At 41.0% G+C, this 25969-nt stretch overlaps 1 protein-coding gene across 1 annotated transcript in view; it reads left to right on the top strand.

Annotated features, from left to right (window-relative positions):
* Positions 1-24088, top strand: part of CCHR4.PART0H17orf75 (chromosome chr4.part0 C17orf75 homolog) — a 671853-nt gene extending 647765 nt beyond the window's left edge. The window contains exon 10 of the mRNA XM_044068053.1: positions 23225-24088. Within this exon, the coding sequence (XP_043923988.1) occupies positions 23225-23446 (222 nt within the window). The 3' untranslated portion in view covers positions 23447-24088. The remainder of the gene's footprint in view (positions 1-23224) is intronic.
* The last annotated feature ends 1881 nt before the right edge of the window (positions 24089-25969 follow it).

Genomic DNA, 25969 nt, shown 5'->3' with positions numbered 1-25969 from the left:
GTATACACCTCTAGATTGGTTAAACAGCACAGTTCTCTTGAATTACTTCAGGTGCAATTAACTGTAACTAAGAACCCTAATCAGGTCATTCCCAGCTATAGGACCCCCTCCATGAATCAGGACATCCAGTCAGCCTACTTGGATCTACTTGAGTCAATCAAGATACAACCAGACACCCTGGTTTTGGGTGACATTAATTACCTATCCATAGACTGGGTACATTATACGTGTTCTAACTCACTTGCCCAAAGGTTCCTGGACTTTAACTCCAGTGCCCTGGATCAACTGGTTGACACACCCACAAGATGTTCAATCATCCTGGACCTGATGCTCACCAACATGGGGGATTGCTGCACCACCCTCAGTGTGTGGCCATCCCTGATGAGACCTGACCACAAATCAGTCTTGTTAGAAGTAATAACACAAAGACCCCCCCCCCTTAGTAACAACTAGACTGAAAAACTTCTCCAGGGCCAATTACAGTCGCTTTCATGATGGCATAAATAGCTTCATAGCCCCTCCCCCCACTGAAGAAAACTGATACCTATGTTGAGTTATACACCAATGCCTTATACATGCATCTGTGCAATTATATTGACTCTGCCGTACCTGATAGAACTTCAGGGAAAAACAAAACTTGCCTGGTGGACAACTGCCATTAATAGGCTATACAATAGGCGAAAGAGATTGCTGTCTAAGAGTAGGAAGGAACGGTCTCAAAACTGGAAACGCACTCTACTCAACTTAAACAAGCAAATAAGACTCCTAGTGAAGTCCTTCAAAGCTAACTACAAATCCAAATTAGCTACTTCCCTAACTAAAGATAACCACATGGCATTCTTTAGTTACATCCGTAGACTCAAAGGTAAGGCCCAGATTTGTCCTGACCTCGTAGTTAATGGTAATACATATGTAGAACCTGTGTATATACAAACCTCTGCTGGCTGACAGGTTCAGTGAAAACTTCACTCCCCTGTCCCCGCCACATATACCAGAAAGCATCCCTATCACCTTCCTCCACCTAGTGTCTCAGAAGAGCAGCTCTTAAATGCCCTCTCCAAGGCTAAAACACAGCCTGTATGGGACCAGACAACATCCCAGGCGGTGCTCTACATGGGTTAAAACAGGAGTTAGTATCACCACTGAGCACAATTTTCAATCATAGCCTAAGCGCTGGCTTTATCCCAGTAGAGTGGAAACTGCTACCATCATCCCTTTGCACAAAGGGGGTGCATCCACATACCCTGGGAACTATAGACCCCTAACCAGCTTTATCTGCATGGCCAGGGAACGAATTATCATGGACCTTATTAACAAAGATTCGGGAAATCTCCAAATGCTCGACCCCACCCAGTTTGGCTTTGTCAAGGGGAGAGCATGCATGTTAAACTTGGTGGACTTTTGCAAGGCAGTCAACAAAGCCCTAGATGCGGGCAAATCTATGCATATGACCTACCTAGACTTTGACCCAATTCCCCACTCCAGGCATCATTGATAAACTCACCGAGCTGGGTATCAGCCCATATATTGTCAGGTGGGTTGCAAACTGGCTCACTGATGGAACTCGTATGGTCAAAATAGGGGAACTCAGCCTGCTCCAGTAGACCCGTAACCAGTGGTATTCCACAGAGATCAGTTCTGGGACCCCTACTGTTCAGAATCCTACTTTTCTGAAATACAGGCTAAAACTAAAGGACTGTGGCTGGCAAAATTTGCTGATTGCAAACTTGAAGCAGTCATTGAAACCCCTAGTGATGTCAACATCCTGCAAGAAGGTTTTAAGCAGACTAATGACTGGTGCCAAAGTTATAGTCTTAAACTTTTATGCAAAAAAAATGCATTATCAGCCCCTTCGGCAAGGGTGATGTTCCTGCAAACTACCACATCAATAGCAATACCCTAAGCACATAGTCAGTGGTGAGAGATCTGGGCACACATGTTGATAACCATGTTAGTTTCAATCACCATGTCTCCACAGTGATAAAAAGGGCATTTTATATTGCTTATCTCTTAAAGTAAAAAAGAGGTTATACCCCCGTGCTTTTCCCTCATCAGGCCAATAATAAAGTACAATGCTCCTTTTGGTGTGTTCCTTTCCAAACATCTGCAGCAGTTTGAGAGACCACAAAGGTTCCTTACAAAGAAAATTCAGGGTCTTCAAGATCTGTCTTATGCAAACAGACTGAAATTATTGTCACTTTACTCTGTGTCGTACAGACTGCTCAGAGGCAACCTGTGCCTTGCATACAGAGCAATCTGTGACCCAGCTTCAGTGGAAATGCTGCACATTCGCAAGTCAACTGGCACACAGGGCACTCTCAAAGGACCTTAACTTGGTATATGACATTAACAGAACATGCTGAAGAGACAGATTCCTCTCTCAGAGGTTGCCCCATCTTTGGAACAAGCTTCCTATTCAGGCTAATGCCCCTTGTTGGCCCTATTTAAGCATAATGTGGATGATTGGATGGATGACTGGAAATTTGCCCTGGGGGTTCCACCTGTGCCTCTGTTGAACAGGGGCAGTAGGTGCTGATTTTTAGTGTCTACATGAACCAGACTCCCTTGGTAACATGGGTTAAATTTGGCTAGGCTTGTAAGGGCCCTGGGGCAGTTAGCCTAGTAACCTCCTATGATCCTATAAATGTCCTGGAGATGAGAGCGGTGCTTCTAGCATTACAAGCCCTTCAGAACTTTCTTCCAATAGGAACTATTGCTATTCAAACAGACATGTCAGTAGTCTGGTACATCAACAAACAGGGGGGAACCAGATCCTGTCTCCTGTTCCAAGAAGCAGTGAGGGTTTGGCAGTGGGTGACCCCCTCCAACTGCTTTCTTGTAGCAATGCATATACCAGGGAAATCCAACATTGTAGCAGACAAGCTCAGCAGGACCATCCTGATGCCTCAAGAGTGGGGTCTATCACTCGTTGGCAAATAAACAAATGGGGCCAACCATGTTGCGAACAAGTGTAGAAGGCTCTTTGCCCTAATTCCCTGTCAGGGACATTCTCAGAGAGATGCTGTAGTCCACTTTTGGCCCTCTGGTCTCCTTTATACTTACCCTCCCCTGGCTCTAATCCCCAGGTTTCCTCAGAAAGCGGTGCAATTGAGGAGCAAAGGAATCCTCATTGCCCCCTTCTGGCGTCAGCAAGTGTGGTTTCCCTTCCTGTGTTCTCACCTAGTATGTCCTCCATGGACACTGGATCCCATTTCAGACCTTCTGTCACACCCGTCAGGGATGATTCATTTGGACATTGCAGGCCTCAAGTTGACTGCATGGTTTTTCCAATTCCAGCGATGGCTAGACATTCCAGGCTTTCCTCCCCAGTTTGCTGAATTCTTTTTTCATCTCACAAACCTTCAACTAGGGCGATTTATAAGAGTAAATGGAAGAGGTGTTCTTTTGGGGCTCAACAGAGAGAGCTGGATCCTTTCACTGCTCCTCTCCCTGCTGTTTAAGATTTCCTTGCCTCCATTTTTCGTAGCAGGGCAAGTATCTCCACAATCAAAGTTCAGTTTGAAGCCATCTTCAACTACCACATCAGGGAATAATGCTTCTCCTTTGGCTTCATCTAAGTTGTGCAAGGCATTACTTAAAGGTACCTTTTTACTTAGACCTCCAATTAGGGACCCCATGCCACCTTGGGATCTGACATTGGTATTACAAAATTTGGTGCATTCACCTTTTGAATCCTCATCTAAAGTAGACCTTAAGTTTCTGTCTTGGGAAACTGTCTTTCTGGTGGCCATAACTTCAGTAAGCTGAGTATCTGAACTCCAAGCACTTTCATAGGTTCATAGGTTGTTACTAGGCTATCGGCCCTAGGGCCTATACAAGCCTAGCCAAACAATTCCCCGGATATTTCTTCCCACAGTATGTACTTCCCTGGACCCCTGTCTAGCAGGGCGACTGACGTGATCCCCGGGGTGAATTTCCTATCTCCCATCCAATCGTCAAGGTTCCTTTTGAAGAAGGCCAAGGAGGCGCTCTGCTTGATATGTATGGGCAGTCTATTCCAGAGTATGGGGAGTCTCTGGGTCAGGAACCTATCCCTTCAGCATGTTTTGTTCATTGTGATGACAAGGTTTAGATCCATGAAGCATGTGGCTCTGAGGGATTGGGATTTCTTTAAGTGGAGCATGTCCAACAGCTCAGGGTTTGACATGTCCTTGTATGTTAAGCAGAGATTGCCTCTAAGTAGACAGTATGCCACAGAGTATAGCTGGAGTTATTTTAAACGGTCAGCATAGGGTATCTGCTTTAGGCCCGTGATTCTTTTAGTGAGGTATTTCTGCGGCCTTTCCAGCTGTTGCAGATGTCTTGTGAGGTACATACCAAATGGTACTTTGTACTCTATAATGGGTCTAATGAGAGATGAGTACAGTGGGACAATGACCTCAATTTTTCTGGATGAAAAGCCCTTAGTGATGAAGTGTGCCACATAGAAGGATTTCCTGACTGCAGTCATCTGCGAACTTTGTTAGCCAGAGTCCCTTAGTGTTGGCCTGTACTTCAGAGAAGTAGATGCCAAACAAGAGCGGTCCCAGGACTGAACCCTGAGGTACTCCACTTGTCTGGAGCTGGATTTGGAGTTGGCTACTTTTACAGTCTGGGTTCTGTCAGTAAGCCAGTTGGCAACCCATCGAGTGACATAGGGATTTATGCCCAGCTTAGTAAGTTTATCTATGATTCCAGAGTGGGGGATGGTGTCAAAGGCCTTGGCGAGGTCCCGATAGGCTGTGTGGACTGCCTTACCCTTGTCCACAGCTCTGGAGACTGATTCGAAGAAGTCAGTCAGGATCAGGAGACATGAACGGCCCTTCACGAACCCAAACTGGGTGGGGTCCAGTGTTTGAAGGTTGCCAATGTCTTTGTTTATAAGTTCCATGATAAATGTGTTCCATGCCCTTGCAGATCAGGCTCGTCAGACTGATGTGACAGTACTTCCCAGGATCCAAGGTGGATCCCCCTTGTGGAGTGGGATAACTGTAGCTGTGCGCCACTCAGTGGGCATGAAGCCTGAGGTGAGGCTATGATTAAACATGACACTTAGGTGAGTTGCCAGTTCATTTTGTAGTTCATGTAGTACACAGCCCGGGATGTCATCTGGTCCCATTGATGCTGTATTCTTAGGTTTGGAGAGTGCATTTTCTACCTGTGTGGCCGTGATTACCGGAATTTGGCAATCTTTTGGTATTGAGATGGGCCCTTTAGGGGGTGAGAGGGGGGTGAAGTTGGCACAAAATCGATCTGCCAGGATATTGGCAAGATCCTTGAGATCACTATATTTAATGTCATTCTGTTATAGCTCAGAGCAGATCTTAGCATTGCCATTTAGATTCTTGACATAACTATAGAATGCCTTGTGGTTGTCTTTGGAATCTTTGGCGGATTTTATGAGGGATCTCAGCTTCTTACTGAGGCTGGTAAGGGAGTTTTTTGCATCCTGGGATTTTCCTTTTTTCTGCAGCAGTTTCTTCCTTCTGTTATATAGTTTGTTATGGCAGGGGACCACCAGATTGGCTTCCTTTTTTGGAGGAGAGCGTCTTGGTTCTATTTGGGATTGCACAATTCATGCACGAGTGGATGTGCTTGTACAGTGCCTTAGTGTAGGATTCAGCAGTCGAACTTTCTGCTCCCGTCTGCATGAGTGCCATGAAGTTGGTCACTTCTGACTTAAGTAGCATGAAGTTGTCTTTGGAGAATTTTTTTTTACAGAGGTTTCCTTACTTTGAGGATGGGGGCAGGATGTGGATGTCCAGGTTGATTTGCTTATGGTCAGACCTGACCAATGAGGAATGACCACTGGTGTGGAGCATCTATCTCCCATGTTGGTAATGACCAGGTCTAGGATATTGGAGCCCCTGGTAGGACAATGGATTAGTTGATGCAGGACGTTGGAATTTATGAATTCCAAGAACCGTTGGGAAAAGGTGTAGGTACTCTAGTAGTTTTCCCAGTTAATGGCAGGGTAGTTGAAATCACCAGTATTAGGGTGTTTGGTTGTATCTTAACATTTTCCAGTATGTTTAGAAAGGTGTAGTGAGAATCTTGGGCATAGTGGGGGATCTGTAGCAAGCTACAATTTGGATTGCAGTCTTACCTAGTGTTAGTTGCACCTGGAGAATTTCAGATGCATTGTGTTGGGCAACTAGCCTGGAGGTGTGAATATCCTTGGTGAATATGAGCACTCTTCCACCTTTAGTGTTTCGGTCTTGGTTTGGTGGCTGAAAAGTATGGTAAGAGATGTAGCCTGGTATTGCAGGGGTGCTCACTCGAGTCTTGAACTAGGTCTCAGTTACTGCACAGATATCGATGTTCTCCATTTTTAGGAGTGCCTCGAGAGTGCATTTTGAGGTTTTAGACTTCTAGCATTGAGTAACGTTACCTTCAGATTTTGCATGCTTGTATCTGTTACGGTGGTGGTTTTGTCCTTTGAACCTTGCCTAAAAAGGCACTATAGGAGTGGAAAGAGCTTTAGTCAGTAACCTGAATCCCAGGGGTGACAGGTGCAGACCATCTCTGGCAAATCGTGGTTTGTTGATCATGTCATCCCAGGCAGACAGATACTGGGTCCCATTTGAATGACACCAGAAGCTTAGCCAATTGTTGAAGTCAATCATTTTGTCCTTGTACTTGTGGTATCATTCTGGGTGAAGGCAGGATGCTACTCAGGGCTATGGTCATACCTGCCTGGGCCACATGATCCGAGAGCTCTTCCGTGTCTCTTTTCATGTACTCCAGGGAGGTACGTCTCAAGTCATTCACTCCAACATGGACAGTGACAGAGTTGTATTTGTACTTGTTGTGGAGTGGCTTGAGTGCATGCGTTGTGGCGGATCCTGGCCCCCGACAGGCAGCTGACTGTAATTTTCTCCTTGCTCAGCCTGGTGAGTGGGACATCAGTGTGCCTGACTATAGAGTCACCTATGACTAAAGTGCTGGTCTCTGTGTGAATCCACCGCATTTGATCTTTCACAAAGATAGACTTATTCTGTGCACTAATCCTTCCTTTCTACCAAAAGTTGCCTCTGAAACAAACATCAATCAAGTGATCAATTTTCCAGCTTTCTTTCCCAAATTTGATAATAAAGGAGAATATACCCTTCATCTTTTAAACGTACATAGGCATCTTCTCTGTTATTTTCACAGGACTAAGGAATTTAGGAAAACTGATTAATTGTTTCTCCTTTTCTAGTACTAAGGTGGAAAGAACAGTCTCTAAAACTAGTCTAGCCAAATGGACAAAACATTGTATTTCCTATGTGTATTCCTTGAGTGGTTTAAGCTTGCCAAGACAACAAAAAGCTTATTCATCTAGGTCAGTGGCTGCATCTGCTGCTTTTTGAGCTAGAGCCTCCATTGATATTTGTGCAGCTACCATGTGGTCTAACACTCATACTTTTATTTCTTCTTACAAATAAGATATCTCCAGAAACAGAGCTGCTTTTGGTTCTGTGGTTCTCCAGAACATCCTTCCGTGAAGGCCACCCAAGGTTAACGTAGCTGGGGACTCTGTTCCTTTCATTGAGGAACGAATGAAAATGACAACATCCGATATAAAAGTTATGTACTCACCATAACTATGCACCTGTGTTGTCCATTTTCATTCTTCCTCAACTTCTCTCCCAATTTTCCCCTATCCATGTCTTTGGGAAGAGGCCTAATGAAATTGTTGATAGGAACCATAGTTCCTGCTTTAGCTCTTGATCTTTCTACTATCACCCTGTCATATTTAGGTTATGATACCTTATACTGATATTGTATAATCGGAGCAAATGCATAGTTATGGTGACTATATAACTTTTAATCTGAAGTTGTTAATCTTCTTCCATTCCTCACTGATGGGTATGGTTCCGAACCTTCGGAACAGAGTCGGCCAAATACCAAGCTAGCGTACACCAAACTCTCGAGCCATGCTACTACCCACACCTCAGATCTCGTTTGCCGCGCAGCCATATAGCTGCGTTTTCACCAAGCTGTCCAGCTAAGTAGTTTTGACTTATATAAAGTGTGTATTTCTCCGCTAATTTTTCTACTAGGGTTTTTCTCATAGTCTAGCTCTACCCACAGGTATTCCTTTTTTTTACCATTGTTGGTATTTTCTTGCCTTTCCTTACTTTTTACCACCTTCGTGGTAATTCTTCATACCATTGCTGGTAGTCTTGCCTTTCTCTCCCTCTCTCCTTTTGTCTGAGTGAGTGCTAGCATATCAGAGAAAAAGAGTACTTCACGTTTTAAACACTGCACGTCGTGGAGTGGTAAATTACTGAACAGCGACTTGCATTTTAAATGCGTTTATTGTTTGGGTGTTTCGCACCTTTCTGCGACTCCCCCATGTGATATTTGTGTGAGTTTTAGTCAACGGACGTTGAATGAATGGCGCAACAAATTGATTCTGAAAGGATTGCTTTACTGTCCTTTCTCGGAGGCTATTTCTGCGGAGGTCTCAACCCCTCCAGTCAAGGACAAGAAGCGTCCCCACTCAGACCCCTCTTCACCGGCCGGTGACAGGGGCAAGCCCCATCGATCTAAGGCCTGTAGATCTTCCTCAGAGCATTGGCTCGGTGCCACCGATTTCGGCGCCGAGCACAGTTTCTGGGAAGTCTGACTTGTCTGTTCCGGGCTCGGCACCAATGACTACTGAACCACTGATTACTTCGGTTCCGACCAGTCTGGTTCTGGACACCTCGGCACCGACCTCACATTTACAGACACTGGCTCCGACCTCGGATCCGATTTTGACTACTACCCCGATTGTGACTTCGGCTTCGTGCCCCCTCTCGGTGCCGACCTTACCTTTTACACAATTCAAATCAGAATCCTCGGCTCCGTTGACTTCCTTACCACGGACCAGGTATTCATCTTCTGTGGATCCGTTTGCTGGACAAGCCTACAGTCCCTTTCTGGACCGGCCTGAATCCTCTTCTGGGATATCGGTTAGGTCTGCCAGGAGCGTTTCCGAAATAGACATTGTTCGTGTCGTTGATCAGGTACTGACTGCAAGTGGAATCTCCAGACCCTGTTCCGCTCCGGGTGTTGGAATTTTTCCTCCTTTCACTTCTTCGTATTCTCCTGCTGGGGATCCATCTGTTCCAAGGCCCCCTTGCCCGTTGCTTTCAACACGATCCATTCCTTCAGCACCGTCTACTGTGATGCCTGAAGCATCTAAGCCCTGGTGGGTGTCAGTTCCGACAGCATCCCACCTTACTCAACCCCTTGCTTTGGGGGTGGAATACTCGGTTCCGACCCCGGCACCGACGGTCCTTTCGGTTCCCATGTCGGATCCGAGAGTTATATCCGCACCGAACCCTTCTCAAACTCCAATCTCGGAGGTGGGCCGTTCGGAGCGGGGTGCGACCCTGGTTCTGATTCAGTCCTCTTCGGTTCCGGGCTCCCATCTCTCTTCGGGTGGGCCCGCCTTCTGGATTATGGAAAGGGCGCTGGTGGCTAGCAGTCCCCCTCCTTCAGCTCTGCCTTTGGTTCCCCCCCCTAACTCGGCCATCGCCGGTCCTTAGCAGGAGACCACTAATCCAAAGCACCACCCTTTCCGAGGCCTCTTCGGACATCCCCACCAAAGACCCCCCCTCGGAAGAGGGTGTGCAAAAGAAAACACATGGACTCACCAGAAGAGTCCCTTACTGAGGATACGGATTACGGTGGTGGCGAAGGTTCCCCCTAGATCACCCCCTGACGATGTTTCCTTTGGGGATATCTTGGAGATTTTGAGTCAGGGGGGTGACTGGAAATTTTCCATCCCTTCCCCGGAGGAATCCATATTCCTACAAGCTTTCCACTCCTGGCCCGCTACTTCCTAGGTGACCCCTCCTGCAGATGAGTTGGTCAGATTCATCGTGCAGCGAGCGTGGAAGAGTCCGGATTCAGTAGAAGCTATCCCCAGGAGATCAGAAAAGGTACTTTATCCTCCAGAGGATCAACGCCATTGGTCGAAAGGCTTGCCAGTAAACGCTATGGTGGTAGTGGCGGCCACAAAAAAAGTACCTGGCGGAAGAGAGTCCTGCTGTTCATCCACCCATCAAGGGAGTCCAGGGCGGTGGACAGGTTAGGGAAGCGAGTTTTTGCTGCAGCAACCTTTGCCGTGCGTTCCCTAAATTTCCTGGCACACTTTACAAGACTCCAGAGAGACCTTATTTCCAAACTCTGTGGTAGCCTCGCTGGTCAAGTGTCGGATGGAGCACGTGACAAAGTGGCTTCCCAACTTGCCACCCTTGAAGCGATTTCGAATTCCTCTATGAGGTTGCTCTCCCACGCAACTGAAGGAGCAGCTAGAGCAGCAGGTGCTGGTGTGGTTGTCCGACGTCATGCCTGGATGCGCATTTCTGACCTACCGGATTCTTTCAAGTCTTCCTTTTTGAACGCCCCTATTGTGAGCCCTCCATGCTCTTTGGTTCTAAGGTCAAGGATACTTTGGCCAGGTGCGAGCAGGACGGAAAGCCCTTTTGTCTGCCGTGGGCCTGCACTTCTCCAAACCTCAGCGTTCCTTCTCCAGGAACCAGAGGAGTGGAAAGTTGTAGCACAAGAAGTTGCAAGGTTTTTTTCATGACGCACGTGGCGAGGACTCCTCCAGAGAATGTGGGGGGTCCGATGGTGGAAGACGCCCCTTTAGGGGCAGAGGGGATTACCGGAATCAGGGCTCCAGAAATTCTTTCTCTGGTAGACCCTGTCAGAGCTCCTGAACCATTGCCCGATTGCTTTCCTCTGGAAGCAGTCAGGGCGTGTTGCTCTCTGCACCAAACAGCCTGTTCCTCCTTTACTGATGATCTATGGGTGCAGAGAATTATCACCAGAGGCTATCACATTTCCCTGAAATCCTTTCCAAGACCTCAATTCTCCCTTCCTGACATACCACATAGTCAAAGGGAGGAGGCAGCTTCCGAAATCCAGAAGCTTCTTCTAAAGTGAGTCATCCAACAGGTCCCCCCAGATCAGTGCAGATTAGGGTTCTACTTCAGACTCTTTTTGGTGCCAAAAAAGACGGGGGACTGGAGGCCCATCCTGGATTTCAGTCGTTTGAACGAGTCAGTCAAACAGACCAAGTTCCGCATGGTCAGTTTTCAGTCCATCCTTCCATTCTTCGGGAGGTTGTGTGGATGTGCTCTCTAGATCTCCGGGATGCGTATTACCACATCAAAATGGGCAAATGCTCCAGGAGACTTCTGCGCTTCTGGCTGGGAGCCAATCATTTTTAATTCAGAACCTTGCCTCGACTGCCCTCAGAGTGTTCACAAAATGTCTACCTGTGGTGACAGCTCACTTCAGACTACACGGATTCCAGGTGTTTCCTTATCTGAACGATTGGCTCCTCACCGCCTCCACCAAGCGTCTACTAACCAGGGCCCTTCACTACACTCTGTGTCTGGCGGAGTCTCTGGGTATTACTATCAATTGGGAAAAATCAAACCTTCAGCCCTCACAACTGGAATTCATAGGGGCTATGTTCAACACTCAGCTCGGCCTAATATCTCTTCCTCATCACAGGCTCTTAAGACTGAGAACACAAGTGCAAGTGATACTCGACCACAGGAAAGTGTCTGCAAGGGAAGTTCTGCAGGCTCTGGGTTCCATGGCGGCAGCCATTCCCATTGTTCCGTTGGCCAGACTTCATATGCGCCTGTTACAGTGGCTTCTTCAAACTCAATGGATACACAATCATCACCCCTTGAACACACTAATCCTCATCACCGATCTTGCAAACAGGATCTCCTCTGGTGGATGAGAATGGACAAAAGTCTTTGGTGTCACCCCTTTCAACCTCTTCAGCCCAACGCCACAGTGACTATGGACGCTTCCCTGATAGGGTGGGGGGGGGGCACTTTCAGGGAAAATCTGTTCAAGGCACGTGGTCTCCTCTAGAAGTTGACTTTCAACGTTCTAGAGCTCAGAGCTGTGTTACTGGTGTTACAAGCTCTCCATCCTCTTCTTCCAATCGGACCGAATGCTATCCAGTCCGACAACATGTCTGTAGTCTGGTACATCAACAAGCAGGGAGGGACCAGATCTTACCCCCTTTGCCACGAAGCTATGAGAATTTGGCAGTGGGCGATAGCTTCCAACCATTTCCTGATTGCTACACACATCCCGAGGAGTTCCATGATTGCGGACAGGCTGAGCAGATGCATCCTGCTTCCTCACGAGTGGTCTCTCAACCCGAGAGTGGCGGAGGAAATTTTCAGCCGCTGGGGCTGGCCTTGCTGCAATCTGTTTGCCTCCCCCTCCAATGCGAAGTGCAGCAGCTACTTTGCCCTCTTTCCTCCGCACGGGGAGTCCCCGAGAGATGCTGTGACTCATGATTGGCCCGCGGGTCTCCTGTACGCTTATCCTCCCATCCCCTTGATACCCTTGGTGTTAAGGAAAGCTACTAGGTTCAGAAGCAGAATGATTCTCATTGCTCCATTCTGGCCTCGACAGGTCTGGTTCCCCTTCTTTCAGCCACACCTGCTCTGACCTCCTTGGATCCTGGATTTCCGTCAGGATCTCATTTCTCACCCCCAAGGGTTGTCCTCTCCAAATCTGACCACACTCAAACTGACAAATTAGTTGCTCCACTTCCGTTAGTAGCCAGGCTTGAATCACTCTCTTCCCCAGTACACAATATTATTTTTGCCTCCCATAAACCTTCTATCAGAAAACTTTATAAAGGCAAGTGGAAACACTTTTCATTGTGGGCACAAGAGCAGTCTCTGGATCCTGTTTCTGTTCCAGTAGCTATGGTTCTTCAATACCTGACCCATCTTTTCCTTAACAGGTCTTCTGCATCCACGATTCGGGTGCATCTAGCTGCCATCTCCAATTTCCATGATGGTTCAGACGGAATTCCTATTATATCTTCTTGTCTGTGTAAGACCTTCTTGAAGGGGATTTTTCATTCTAGACCTCCCATTAGGCAACCTGTGGAATCATGGAATCTGTCTAGGGTGCTTCAAACTTTGGCTCTACCTCCCTTCGAGCCGGCTGCAACCTGTGATGTTAAATTTCTGTCCTGGAAGACCTTGTTTCTGGTGGCGGTTACTTCAGCAAGACGTGTATCAGAGCTGCAAGCATTATGCATTGAGTCCTTATTTGATTTTCCATAAGGACAGAGTATCACTTCGCACCAATCCCACTTTCTTACCCAAGGTGGTTTTGGAATTCTCTATTAATCAGTCCATTGAGTTGCCCATGTTTTTCCCTAATTATACCAACAAAGGGGAATAATGTCTCCATTCCTTGGATGTCCACAGACAGTTATGTTTTTATTTGGACAGGACAGTCATTTCGTAAGTCAGATCAGCTTTTTGTTGCCTTTGCGAGCTCTAGAATGGGATCGGCAGTATCTAAGGTTACCTTGTCTAAATGACTTGGGGATTGCATCTCCTTTGTTTATCTTCTGTAGGAGAAATCAGCTCCTGGCCGCATTAAACCTCATTCCACTAGAGTTGTGGCCGCTTCTGTCGCCTTTCAAGCTAGGGCTTCCATGGATGATATTTGTGCAGCCGCCACTTAGGCTAAACCCTATACCTTTTATCAAGCATTACAGATTGGATCGGATCTCCAGGGGAAGAGCTGCCTTTGGCTCTGTGGTACTCCGGAATGCTCTTCCATGAGGGCCGCCCAGATTCTGTAGCAGCTAGGGACTCGGTCCCATCAATGAGGAATGGAAGAAGATTAACAACTTCAGATAAAGAAGTTATGTCTTACCATAATGTTCCATCTGAGTTGTTGATCTTCTTCCATTCATCACACCCTCCCACCTTCCCCCGCCCAGGGCTCCTGGCAGATCTTCAGGTCATTATGGTGTGTTAGAGTTTTTGCGTAGTGATGGCCTCTGCCATTTTTGTTTCTTATATGTTTCTACTATATGTTCTGCAAACTCGAACTGAGGTATGGGATGAAGGGCATTGTGGGTAGTAGCGTGGCTTGAGAGTTTGGTGTACTCTAGCTTGACATTTGTCCGACTCTATTCCGAGGGTTCGGAACCGTACCCATCAGTGATGAATGGAAGAAGATCAGCAACTCGGATGGAATGTTATGGTAAGGCATAACTTCTTTTTTTTAGTGCATATTTGTAGTCTGAACAATGCATACGCACACACACACACGCATATATATATATATATATATATATATATATATATATATATATATATATATTAATAGCACTAATATTGACATGAATAATATCATCACCAAATGCATTAGTCTCAGTTCATGCAAAAACCTTAAAACAAAATTAAAAAAGAAAACATTGTTTATTGCAGGGGAGGCAACCCTCCCTGCTAATTATATAGTTTAACTCTGAGATTGCACTCTTCCCAGGGAAAGAGCAAATTCCAGAACCCCGAGGATTCTTCAATATGCTGCCATCTGTTTAGTCAACCAAACTGTGTCAACTAAACAGATGTCAACAAAAGTAGCTGCTTCCATACATATATAATGTATACAAGATGTATGTTTATCTTAACAGTATGTTTTTGATTTTGTAATTTCTCCAAATGTTTGGAGTTCAGATACCATGAAGGGAATGGGCCATGATTAAAGCTCACGAGATTAGTATTGCTTCAGTCTTTGGTATTTGTCAAGAGTGCTTTTATCAGCACCTGCAATGTACCCAGAACTGCCTCCTACTGCAGTTCATATAGCGTTACATGTATTAGTAGCATATCTAAGTGCAATTGTAAATTCTTTTTTATTTGGTCTGTTGCTCCTTATACTGTTGGAACTGTCTGGGTATCTTTCTTCCACATTGTTCTCGTTTCTGCTTGCAAATCGTGATGCTTTGACTGTCTCTCTCAATATGTAAGACACTATAATCACTGTGTGCAGCAATTTCAGTGATTAACACTACTTTTGTATTTTTTCTTGGACTACTGTATGTTTTTCTTGCATTTATTTTTTTAAACTGTAGGTACTGGATGACCCCATGTGATATTTATTTATTTATTTGACATTTGTTGACTGGGTTAGTCCAGCTGGGACAGAGCCCTTTTTCAGTGGAGATCCGGGGAGAAAAGCTCCACAGTAAGTACATACAATAATTTAGTGTACAGATTAATAAGACCAGAAACATACATCGAATAACAAAGCAGGAAATGCATGCATGGCAATTAGAAAACAACATTATAGCACGTGAAAGTAAAATGCAGTGTACAAGAATACTTATGATTATAATTATTAGGCATACAAGATTGTTAAGAGTGTAATAATAAGGATCTCAAAAGCATAATCATTTGACTGATTACAAGTCAGTAATACTCTGTGGTTTATGTTTCCAAAGTTTCTCAGCTACTTCTCTATATTTGCATAATCCCCAGTGTAAGGGTCTTGCCACATTTTTGTGCCTTTCAATATATAGACTGAAGGCAGCAGTAAAGAAGGCAAATATCACCACAAACGAAATGTGCAGTTGTTTCCAGTTCTGTTTTATAGAACCTGCATTTGTCTGTTTCTGTCAGTTTTTCTTTAGACTTCGTAAACCCGCATGTGCATATCTCATTGTCTTGGGCCACCATTATTAGCCTTTCATCTTTTGGTTTAAACTCCTCTCCTTAACCATTCATGCATCAAATGTTGGTCAACATGTGGTTGTTCTAGAAATTTACTATACTTGCCACTAAATTTCTGGACTTTTCGGCTGGATTCTAAGATGGTCGCCAGCTAGGAAGCACACTTCTCCGTCAGCCCCTGGTAAAAATCTGCAATCTAACCTAATCAGGGCATCAGCAATCCAGCTAACTCATCAAAAAACAGATAATACTATTATATAATAGATATTGAATCATCTCTGCTGCAAATTTCATAAAAAAAATTTAAAGAATTTATAATTATCTGCAAGAACAACATGTGCTGATCTAGGCTTCTTTCAGACAGTACGGGCCTCAACAGCAATTCACAGGAAGCTACACAAAAAAGTAAGCTTTCGATAAATATTGAACTATGGATTCAATGGAAGCTCAAACATCAAAAACAAGATTTTCTCAAATAACCACGCCTGAGAAAGAAGTTTAAGAGACAAAAAAACTGTAAAACAGCAACCTGATTTTCTCAAATAACCACGCCTGAGAAAGAAGTTTAAGAGACAAAAAAACTGTAAAACAGCAACCTGACTTTCAAGAACAAACTGCCAAAATGAAGTCAGAACAACCCCTTTTTACGGAAGAGCTCAGGGCAGCTTTAACACTCTTGCAAGAAGAAATCCATTCCTTTTCTACAAAATTAAATACCTTTGGAAGTAATCTTGATCAAATACTAACCCGACTGGAGAAAAAATGAAGTGAAAGCTGTGGAAAATGAAATAAAAATAGAAAAGATCCAGAGAAGAACTAAATCCACAGAAAAAAACAATATTTGAGATCCAGCAAAAAATAATAGGCTTAGAAGCTATTTCAAGGCATAACAGTATGCTCATTAGAGGTATCCCTGAAACCTATGAACAGGCTTCTCTACAAAATGTGATAAAATAAATCATTGAGCTATTCTTGGACAACAGTGCTTCAGCCCAAAATGTTACCATAGAAAGATTCCTCCATGCATTAAGAAAGTCACAAACTCTTGAAACTCCAAGACAAGAAAACATTTAAATAACGGAAAGCCTGGAAGATAAGAGTAAGAGAGAGAGAAAGGAAGAGAAAAGGATAAGAAAAGTACTACAAACGTGATCCCTGCACAACAAACTGCTCATGCAGGAATAAGCATCATGCTATTGGTACCTGGACAATATATCCTTGCAAAGAACATTGCTTCATGTACTTGTCTATCCAACTTTTTTTTTTTTTTTTTGCCTTAATAGCAGCCAGAGAACTTTAGAAGGTCACTAAATGGTATAATTTACTTGTTGCAATGCATTTTTTAATATGATGCCTGTAGTGGAAATATCTCAGTTTGTATAGGCAGGTCATATAGAACTGTAGTATGTAGCATATGATCATACTAGATTACTTCACATATTCTACAGTAACAGAGTCTACTGCTGTGTCATGATTGTTAAATTGAAGATTACCAATTGAGGAAAACACTATATGCTACACTTTTATAGGAACAACAGATAAATCCTGACTTATCTAGCGTCCCTAAAGATATTTGGTGTCAACATAGCACCGCTAGACACATATAATTAGTCTCAGGGTCTTATATTAAGCTAAAATATGGAAGTTACAGGATAGCAGTTACCCTTAACTCCTGATTGGGTTAGCAGTGCTTCTGTTAACCACAACTTAAAGCTGCTGGCTGAGTGGTGAATATCCTGGCAGAATTTTGATGTTCCTTAGAATACGAAACAATCACTGTAAGATAGTTAGGATTTTGTTTTTTTTTAGAAGTTTAAATTGTAGTATTATGAATATAGTATTTGTTTACTGGTTCAACCCATCAATAGTAGTAAGTGGTCAGGCACTAGGGAGTTTCTGTAAGAGTGCAATGTCATCTTTTCGTTTTTTTTTTTTTTTCTTTCAAAACATGTCACATCATTTAAAGGGAGCATTATCAAACATAACAGTGATACAAAAGGCAGGTGGTGCTACTTCACATGTTCACATCCAGCTTACAAAAACCCTTTACTATTATGTAATGTCTATGGTCCTTGCAGCTATCAGCTTGACTTTCTAATTGAAATCTATAACTTGTTACTAAAGCACCCAGACCATCTGATTGTAATTGGTGGAGACTGGAACATAACAATAAATCCATCTAAATATAGAGCGAATAAAAATAATAATCAATCACCCCAAGCCACAACATGTCTATCAGAATTAATTGAAGACTTTAACCTAGTGGATCCCTTCGAATTAAACAACACAGATAGTTTAAGAACTAAATACACACATTTCTCACCCTCCCATAAGACATTGTCAAGAAGTGACATATTCTTAATCTCTCAAAGCATAGCTGTTAACGAAGTTCATTATAACTCAGAACCTAGATCAGTAACTGACCACTCAATATAACACAAAATAAATCTAGGTTTAGTACCTGTAATACTTCAAACTGGACTCTAAACTCAAACCTGTTGAAAATCAAAGAAGTGGAGCAAGAAATTATTGACTCTCTTAATCAATTAAATGAAAACCTTAGTAACAATAATACTCCTTTAGATTTTCAATGGGCAGCCTTTAAAGCCACCACAAGGGGCATCCGGATTCAAAAAGCATCACTCTATAAAAAGTAAATAGAGAAAAAATAAGTAACATAGAGGGTAAACTAAAACTAATCGAACTAGAACTACAAAAAAATCACTCGCTTACCCATGAAAAACAAATGGCAAGCTTACAGAAACAACTAAATGAGATTCTAATGCAACAATATACATTCATAGAACTAAGAAATGCTATACAAATATGCAGAATGGGTGCAGACCCCCTCCAAAATGCTAGCGGGACTTATTAATGTCAGAAACCCCCCTTCTAAAATACAAGAAATAAAATATAAAGATAAATCCCTTAACTCAGACAGTGAAATAATATAGGCTTTTGAAGAAATATTTCAAAATATCTGTGGTCCACAAGATCATATCCATGACGGCCTTTTCCAAAAATTTGCATACAGCCTACAATTCCCTCAGATTAATGATACTCAATCTAACAACCTAAAAAGTCCATTAACAGTAGAGAAAGTAAAAAAGGCTTTTGAAAAGCTTAAACTAGGGAAAGCTCCTGGTTCTGATGGGTATGTGGCAGAGTTCTGTAAACACTTCCAACAACATTTAGCACCAATACTTTAAAAAAATATACAACCATGTAATAGAATTTGGGATATCAGACCTATATATTAATAATTCAAAGACCGTACTTATCTCAAAACCAAACACTGACTCCAAAAATCCAAACAACTACAGACCCATTCCTCTGATAAATACAGATGTGAAGATACTTTCAACAATTCTAGCATAGAGAATACAGAAAGTCGCTCCATTTATAATTTCACCCGAGCAACTAGGCTTTTAGTCAGAGACAAGTATGGGATAATATGCTAACCACTGATGCACTAACTCACCTATGCGCTAAGGACAAATCCCCTAAATATGCTTTAGCAGTGGATGCAACGAAAGCCTTTGACAGAGCAAAAATTCCTCCTTTTTATACTCCGTCAATTTGGATTCCCACAAAAATGCATAACAATGATCAAAACACTATATAGTAAGGCAGCTACAACACTTTATATTAATAAGAAAACATATAACCCAATAAAAATTGTTAATGGCATCAGACAGGGATGCCCACTCTCACCAAACCTGTTCAATTTCTATATAAAAGCACTACTTCTACTAATTAGCCAAAGAACATACCATCACCTTGTTTCAGTATCAAAAACCCAAATAAAATACACAACCTTTGCAGATTACCTAAATATTTACTTTCAATACCCTAATACTGATCTTGGTAAAATCTTAGTTTCTATAGACAATTTCTCCCCAAGTATCAAACTAAGCTGTTAATCCTAATAAGTCAATTGTCTATCCAGTAAACTCCATAGGCCATAAAGATTTTTAATTTCCGGAGACTAATATAAAAGTGGAATATGCTTTGAAATATTTAGATATAATCTATACACAATCAGATAGGATTAATAACATATATAAAACTTGGACTAATATAGTCTGCAACGTTAGCAAATGGGAAAAGCTTAAACTCTCTACTTTATTGAAGGCCTCAATTGTCAAAATGAACATACTCCCTAAAATTTTATACCAAATGAACGCCACTTTCATGAAAATTCCAGCTACTTTCTTTAATAAAATAAAAGTTCGATTAGTAAAATTCATATGGTACCCGAAGAGCACAAGAGTAAGTTACAACAAACGAATTACTCCTAAAAGAAAAATGAGGTATAAGCCTTCCAGACTTCCAACTCTGCCATGAAATAACTAATGCTAGCCGCATTATTCAAATAGCTAACTATGATCCATTAGGTAATGAATGGTACCCATTATGGATTAAATTATTTCACCAAAATATTATTCCATCTAAAATTAACCCGAAAATGATTCCCTTCCTAAATCAAGAAACCCTTAAGACATTAAAAATTCACCCAGTTTTAATCAATGTGTGAAATTTTCAAGAAACTATTATCATTGTTAAAGCTAAAATATACGATTACTTTTCTACAACCAATATGTAACAATCCTGATATAAAACTAGCAAACTCTTATGTTAAACTTGGATAAATATCCATTAATAAAAAATCATACAGTATGGGACTTCTACCACTTACAAAACCTATCAATGAAAAATATCAAGAACATACTTAAAGCAAGTAATAAATATAATGTGATAATAAATATTATACTTAGTTAACAAAATAGCTAAGGATATTGTTGTAAATGAGCAAGATGTCAAGGTAGCACAACAAATTCAGAAGTTGCTTTTATACAAAAAGAAAATGCTCTCAAATGCGTATAAATTAATAACTAAAATTAAATATCAAAATACAATCCTATTTCCAAAGTATTGGGAAGGAAAATGCAGTAACTTGACAGAAAATAAGAAGGAATTAGCCATTGGAAACACCATAAAACTGATGCCATTTAAGAAACTAATATACACTCAGATCATGATCTTCAATAATGCATACCATACACCTGTCCATCTTAACAAATTTAATCTAAGTCATCTTATTTCCTTTTTGTCCTAATAAAGAAGCTGATATTATGCATATCTTCTGGAGCTGCAAAAAAGTTTATAAACTGCGGTGCTCACTGAGATTCCTCTTAGAAATAACAGGCTATTCAAAATCTACTCTGTCATGGGAAACAGCGATACTACATATTTTCAAGAGTAATAATAGCCTCACTAAAGACATCACTCTAACGCTGTGTACCTTATAAAAATTTTACATAGCTAAAACTGGCTGGACAGATCCAAACTTACTTGGACAGAATATAAGAACATGGCAAAAAAACATATATTAGCTAAGACATTGTATAGTAAAAGTCAGAAGAACCAAACATACTGTCAGAACTACTGTAAAGCTTTAATTGATGTTCTTTCATGAATGGCAAAGTAGTTATTAAACACTCTTTAGTTAAGAGTAGTGACAGCATCAACTAAGGTATTTTTGTATCACTAAGTTGGTGTTATTCCTCAAGATATACTCTTTTTGTATTACCATAATGTATAGATCAATTTCTTTACTATATTCATACCTCCTGACTGAACCATAACAGTCATAACTTCATGGTAATCCTCTGTTGTTAACTTTTAGCTAAATTGAAATTGTTTTATTACAGTGTGTGAACACCTAGTTTAATAACTTGCTCAAGTTATGAAAATTGTAACATCAACGACTTCTATTGTACTGTATATCATTTTTGATTTCATATTATGAAAAATTTAATAAAAAATTGATAAAAAAATTTTCTGGACTTTTCCAATTTTCTTTCCTTTTTTCTGGTAATTTTCTTTTTATTCTTTCTTTTGCTTTTGGCACTTTCATTTGCTGTCTGATTCACATCTACTTTCGGTTTGATTTTCATTTCCACTCTGTTCCGAAATTATTCTGCTAAACTAACAAAGATGTCATCTTAGACTTCATCTGTTCATGCTTTATAACTTTCACTATGTTTGGATTTGATGAGGTCAGCGGATATGTATGCAGTCCTATGACTGCAGACCTGTACATGTAGTTAATTTTGAGGAGGCCTCATAGCGCCTTCAGAGCAATAGATGTATAATCTTGATATGCACTGTGTTTTATGTATCATTTGAAAAACATTAAGCATTTTTCTTGTTTTCCTGCCCAGTTGATGCAGTACTGTTTGGGGTAGTCATTGAAACCAAATATGTAAGTTGGAACAGGAAGACCCAATTGATTTATAGATGAGACTTTGTTCCTAGATGTCAAGGTAGTTTTTAGGATTAGCTTTACTCTCCTGAAGTATTCCTTACTGAGCTTTGTCCTCATTTGTTCATGTTTTATTGCTGATGTTTCATCTGTTCCCAAATATTTACACCCTCCCTCCTGTTCAGGTTTCTTTTTATCACATCCCTGTCCCAGGCTGATGTATTTTTTGTTGCTGTGGCTTTCTTGCGATAAATGTTGCTTTTGTACATTTATCAAGACCAGATGTCATTTTATATCATCTGGGAAAGTTTTAACCATTTATAGTTGTGTTTTCAGATCCTCATCTGATTGAGTGTACAATTCTAAATCATCCACAAAAACGCAGAAGAGATATCTTTGAACAAGGATGGTTTGTGGGATTTAAGCTGTAATCATAATCTATTCTATTAAGAAAACAGCTTAATGGGTTAAGGGCAGTACAGAACAGCGGGAGAAGCGACCTGGAAAGATCCAATCACTCTGGTATATCCGTCCTGAATTTTTAAACATGGGATAATAATTTTACCCTGTGCTGTGACTTCGTTACACAGTGGTTTGCCACTGTTTATAGTCACTGCAATGAAACTGATCAATGTAAGGTGTATATTATACATCTCTAAGCATTCCTTTATCCATTGCTGTCAAATGCTTTTTTGTAATTTATCACCTTGTGTGTCAGTGTACATATTGATATAGAATTATGCATTTTTTTTTTTAAAATGCTGTGAAATATTTTGTGATTTTACTAATGATTGTAGTAGTGATTTCCAACTAATAACTCACTTTACTGATTCTAGACTAGAATAAGTAACATCTCCTTTGTTTCTCTTGTTTTATTTTAGCAAAATCTGTTTGTGCTAGTGAGTTTGGCATTAAGTCTAGAAATGTATTCTTTTAAATGCTTGGAATGCACTCATTAATAAGTTTTCCTTTACTGCTTTTTGCAACATTTTTTATGTTTTGCACTTGAGGCTGTCGTACTGTAGCACTGCAATACACCGTTCAGCTTTAACACAGGTGGAAAAACTGCAAAGAGTACACTGACTACCCTTGAAGGTAGACCACATCAGTGTTCTAGCAGTCTTACTGTTTTCTATTTTAAGTTTGAAGGAAAGTGATCTAGCACACCTGTCTATAGTTAAGGTAGGCACTTTGCTACTAAATATATTGCATGAAGAGTCTTCTTGTATACTGCAGTATAAGGGGAAGTCTACACTGTGTTGTGTTAGCTCTTCAGTCTGAGTGCAGAATGAAGGTCAGTGATTATTTGTCGTCTGCGGAGTTCACCCACATTGTTTTTGATGCGGTACAAAATTACTTCCCTCCAGATAATGATCAGTACAAATTGATTTTTGTGTGTTTTTCTATAAAGAAGTGACATATCAAAAATTGTATTGCTTTGTATTCCTAGGCCATACAAGATATGAACAATCTGAAGCGATTTCTTCGTCAAGCAGAAATGAACCATTATGCTTTGTTTAAGTGCTACATGTTCCTGAGGAATTGTGGCAATGCAGACGTCCTGCTTCAGAATGTGAAGGTTGAGAATGCTGAAATGCCAGAGGCAAAAAATGTGGTAAATGTCCTCGAAGATTTCATGTATGAACAAGGAATCAAAACTCCAAGTGTCTAGCCCTCTTTACTTTTGAGTTCTGGTGTTCTATTTTTCATCATACCCATCAAAAGATAGCATGAATCTGAGAGTCAGCATGTTTTGTGGCAGCATTGCTGCTCTTGTCACTATAGGTGACTTGCTGTACTGATTGTGTTACAGTGGAGCTGATTCTATGCTGTGGGCAGAAAGTACATGGTAAAGACTTGCAGAAAGAAAGAAAAATACTCAAAGGTAGAGTAAAGCATCTAGAAATGAAAGCAAACCGATGTTGAAAGGACAATTTCAGTATTGTAGAGAAGCTATAGGAAAGAGCTGAGAGTACCAGCTGAAATATAAGTTAAACAACAGAGGAATAGCTGTATGTTGGCATTGGTGTAGATCAACAAAGGCAAGTTGACTGTAATCACTGAAGGTCAAGTTCAGATTTAAAAAAAAGTAGATGGTGTCAAACAGAAAAGGTGAGGCTAGGGAGATGGGGCACAGCTTTCATATGTACAAATATTTGCAAGTGGGTGCATTGGGTAAGGATTGAAGTATTTCTGAAGTGGTTTCCTTACTTTAAATGAAACTATAATGACAAATAGTATGTGCATGTGTAATGGCTTGGTAAATGACTGTTTAATTGTCATGCATCTTAGTGCTTTATGCAGCATTTAAAACCACATAATTTATGAAAATGGAAATGTATTACAAATTTTTAAAAATGAGTCAATTAAAACTGAGCTCAACGTATTTGTTTTATTATATTAACATTTATGTAAAAATAATATATTAACTGCAGTTTCCTCTGCTTAAACAGCTTGTTCACATTTATGTAAAAATAATATATTGGATACAGTTTTCTCTCTTAAACTGCAGGGATTAAACTAATCATTTATTTATTCTGGGAAATGGGGCAGGGGAGAGAAGACTGTGATTCAGACTGCATCGTTAAGTGTTATCTCACAACTCAACATTGTAATGTCATACAGTGACAGCTGCGCTGTGTATTGTTTATTTATATATGTATGTGTATATATATATATATATATATATCATATTCACCTGGGTCTACTTCACATCACTGAAATCCCATTTCACTGACTTTCATTTCACAGAGACCAAATCACCTAAATTTGAAAATACTGAATCTCATTTCACCGAAAGCTTACAATGCTGAATGTCAAAAGGCTAAGTGGGAAACCATAGACAAACACACTCACAACACTAATGACTACCTCTTTCCAGAACTTAAAAACTACTTCCTTACCCTCTTAACAGAAACCAGACAATATAAAACCAAACAGAGTGGGGGGCTGTGCCCCCCAAACCCCCACTAACTTAGCATACTAACTCCAGGATCGCACTACAGTGGGGAAAAGGGCATATACCGTTTACATGCCGTACAGTACTCTACATGCTGCCACTACTGCTGAGAACGCACAAAACGTCCGCCATATTACTTTAGATACTTCCCATTCAAATGTAAATACCCACATTTAAAAACAGTACACCACCACTTTCTATAGATGACTGTCGGTAGTCTCACAGTAAGCACTGTAAGTTACAGAAATTCTTTTTATCACAAACAAGTCAAAGGTGAATGAAAACCCACATTATTTAGGGCTTGCAATTCAGTGAAATGAGATTCAGTCAAATTCATTTTCAGTATTTTAAAAATTAGGTGATTTGGTCTCAGTGAAATGAAAGTGAAAAGGGATTTCAGTGATGTGAAGTAGACCCATTTATATATATATATATATATATATATATATATATATATATTTTTTTTTTTTAAGTTTGTGCTGTGATTTGTAGTCTGTAACAAAAAGTCTAACAGGCATTTAGTATGTTTAGTATGAAGTGTTGTCCAGAAGTGTTGTGTTAAGCATTCCAAATACTACTTGAACTATATGATTCAGATTCAGTGTTATTACACATGCCCACTGTGATTCCATGTTTTAACATCTATAATTCTGCAAATAAAGTGAAATTAAAGTTGGCTATGAAACCTTTCTAACAGTCATTTCAGTTGTACTGCAGAAGATACTATGTGGGTTGTTACTGTCTTAATAAAGGTTTTGTTCCAAGATGAGAAGGTGCATAATGGAAACATTTTTAGCATCTCATAAATATGTTTCTGGAGTTCAAAATGTGGTTGTCTTTGTATCAGTGGTAGGTGTGCATGCCTTGTAAATGGATTTACATAAAATGCTGTGCTCTGAGGAGAACGGGGGGAACTAATATCAGGACAAATGGTTTATTGCTGCATACAAATATACAAGTACGTTGCTGTACATACCCTGTTCACAATGATTTTTGAAGGCACTGTGAATGAATGCTTACTTACTGATCTAAAAATAAATAAATAAATAATTTCTTAAGTAATGCATAGATATGCTTGATCACTGAAATGGAAGACAGATGTTCTGAAAATGTTTTGTTTACTTCCAGATGCTGAACTCTATTTGCCCTAGGTTCATTTCTGTAGTGCTGTGAACTTTTAATTTCATCCTGCTTTCACTATTCGTACAAAACTCAGAAAAACTGAAGTGTACTATT

This window comes from Protopterus annectens, chromosome 4.part0 (genome assembly GCF_019279795.1).
Source record: "Protopterus annectens isolate FY-2018-M chromosome 4.part0, PAN1.0, whole genome shotgun sequence".
Taxonomy (NCBI): Eukaryota; Metazoa; Chordata; order Ceratodontiformes; family Protopteridae; genus Protopterus; species Protopterus annectens.
Note: the sequence above shows the minus strand (reverse complement) of the source record. Positions and strands in the feature narration are given on the sequence as shown.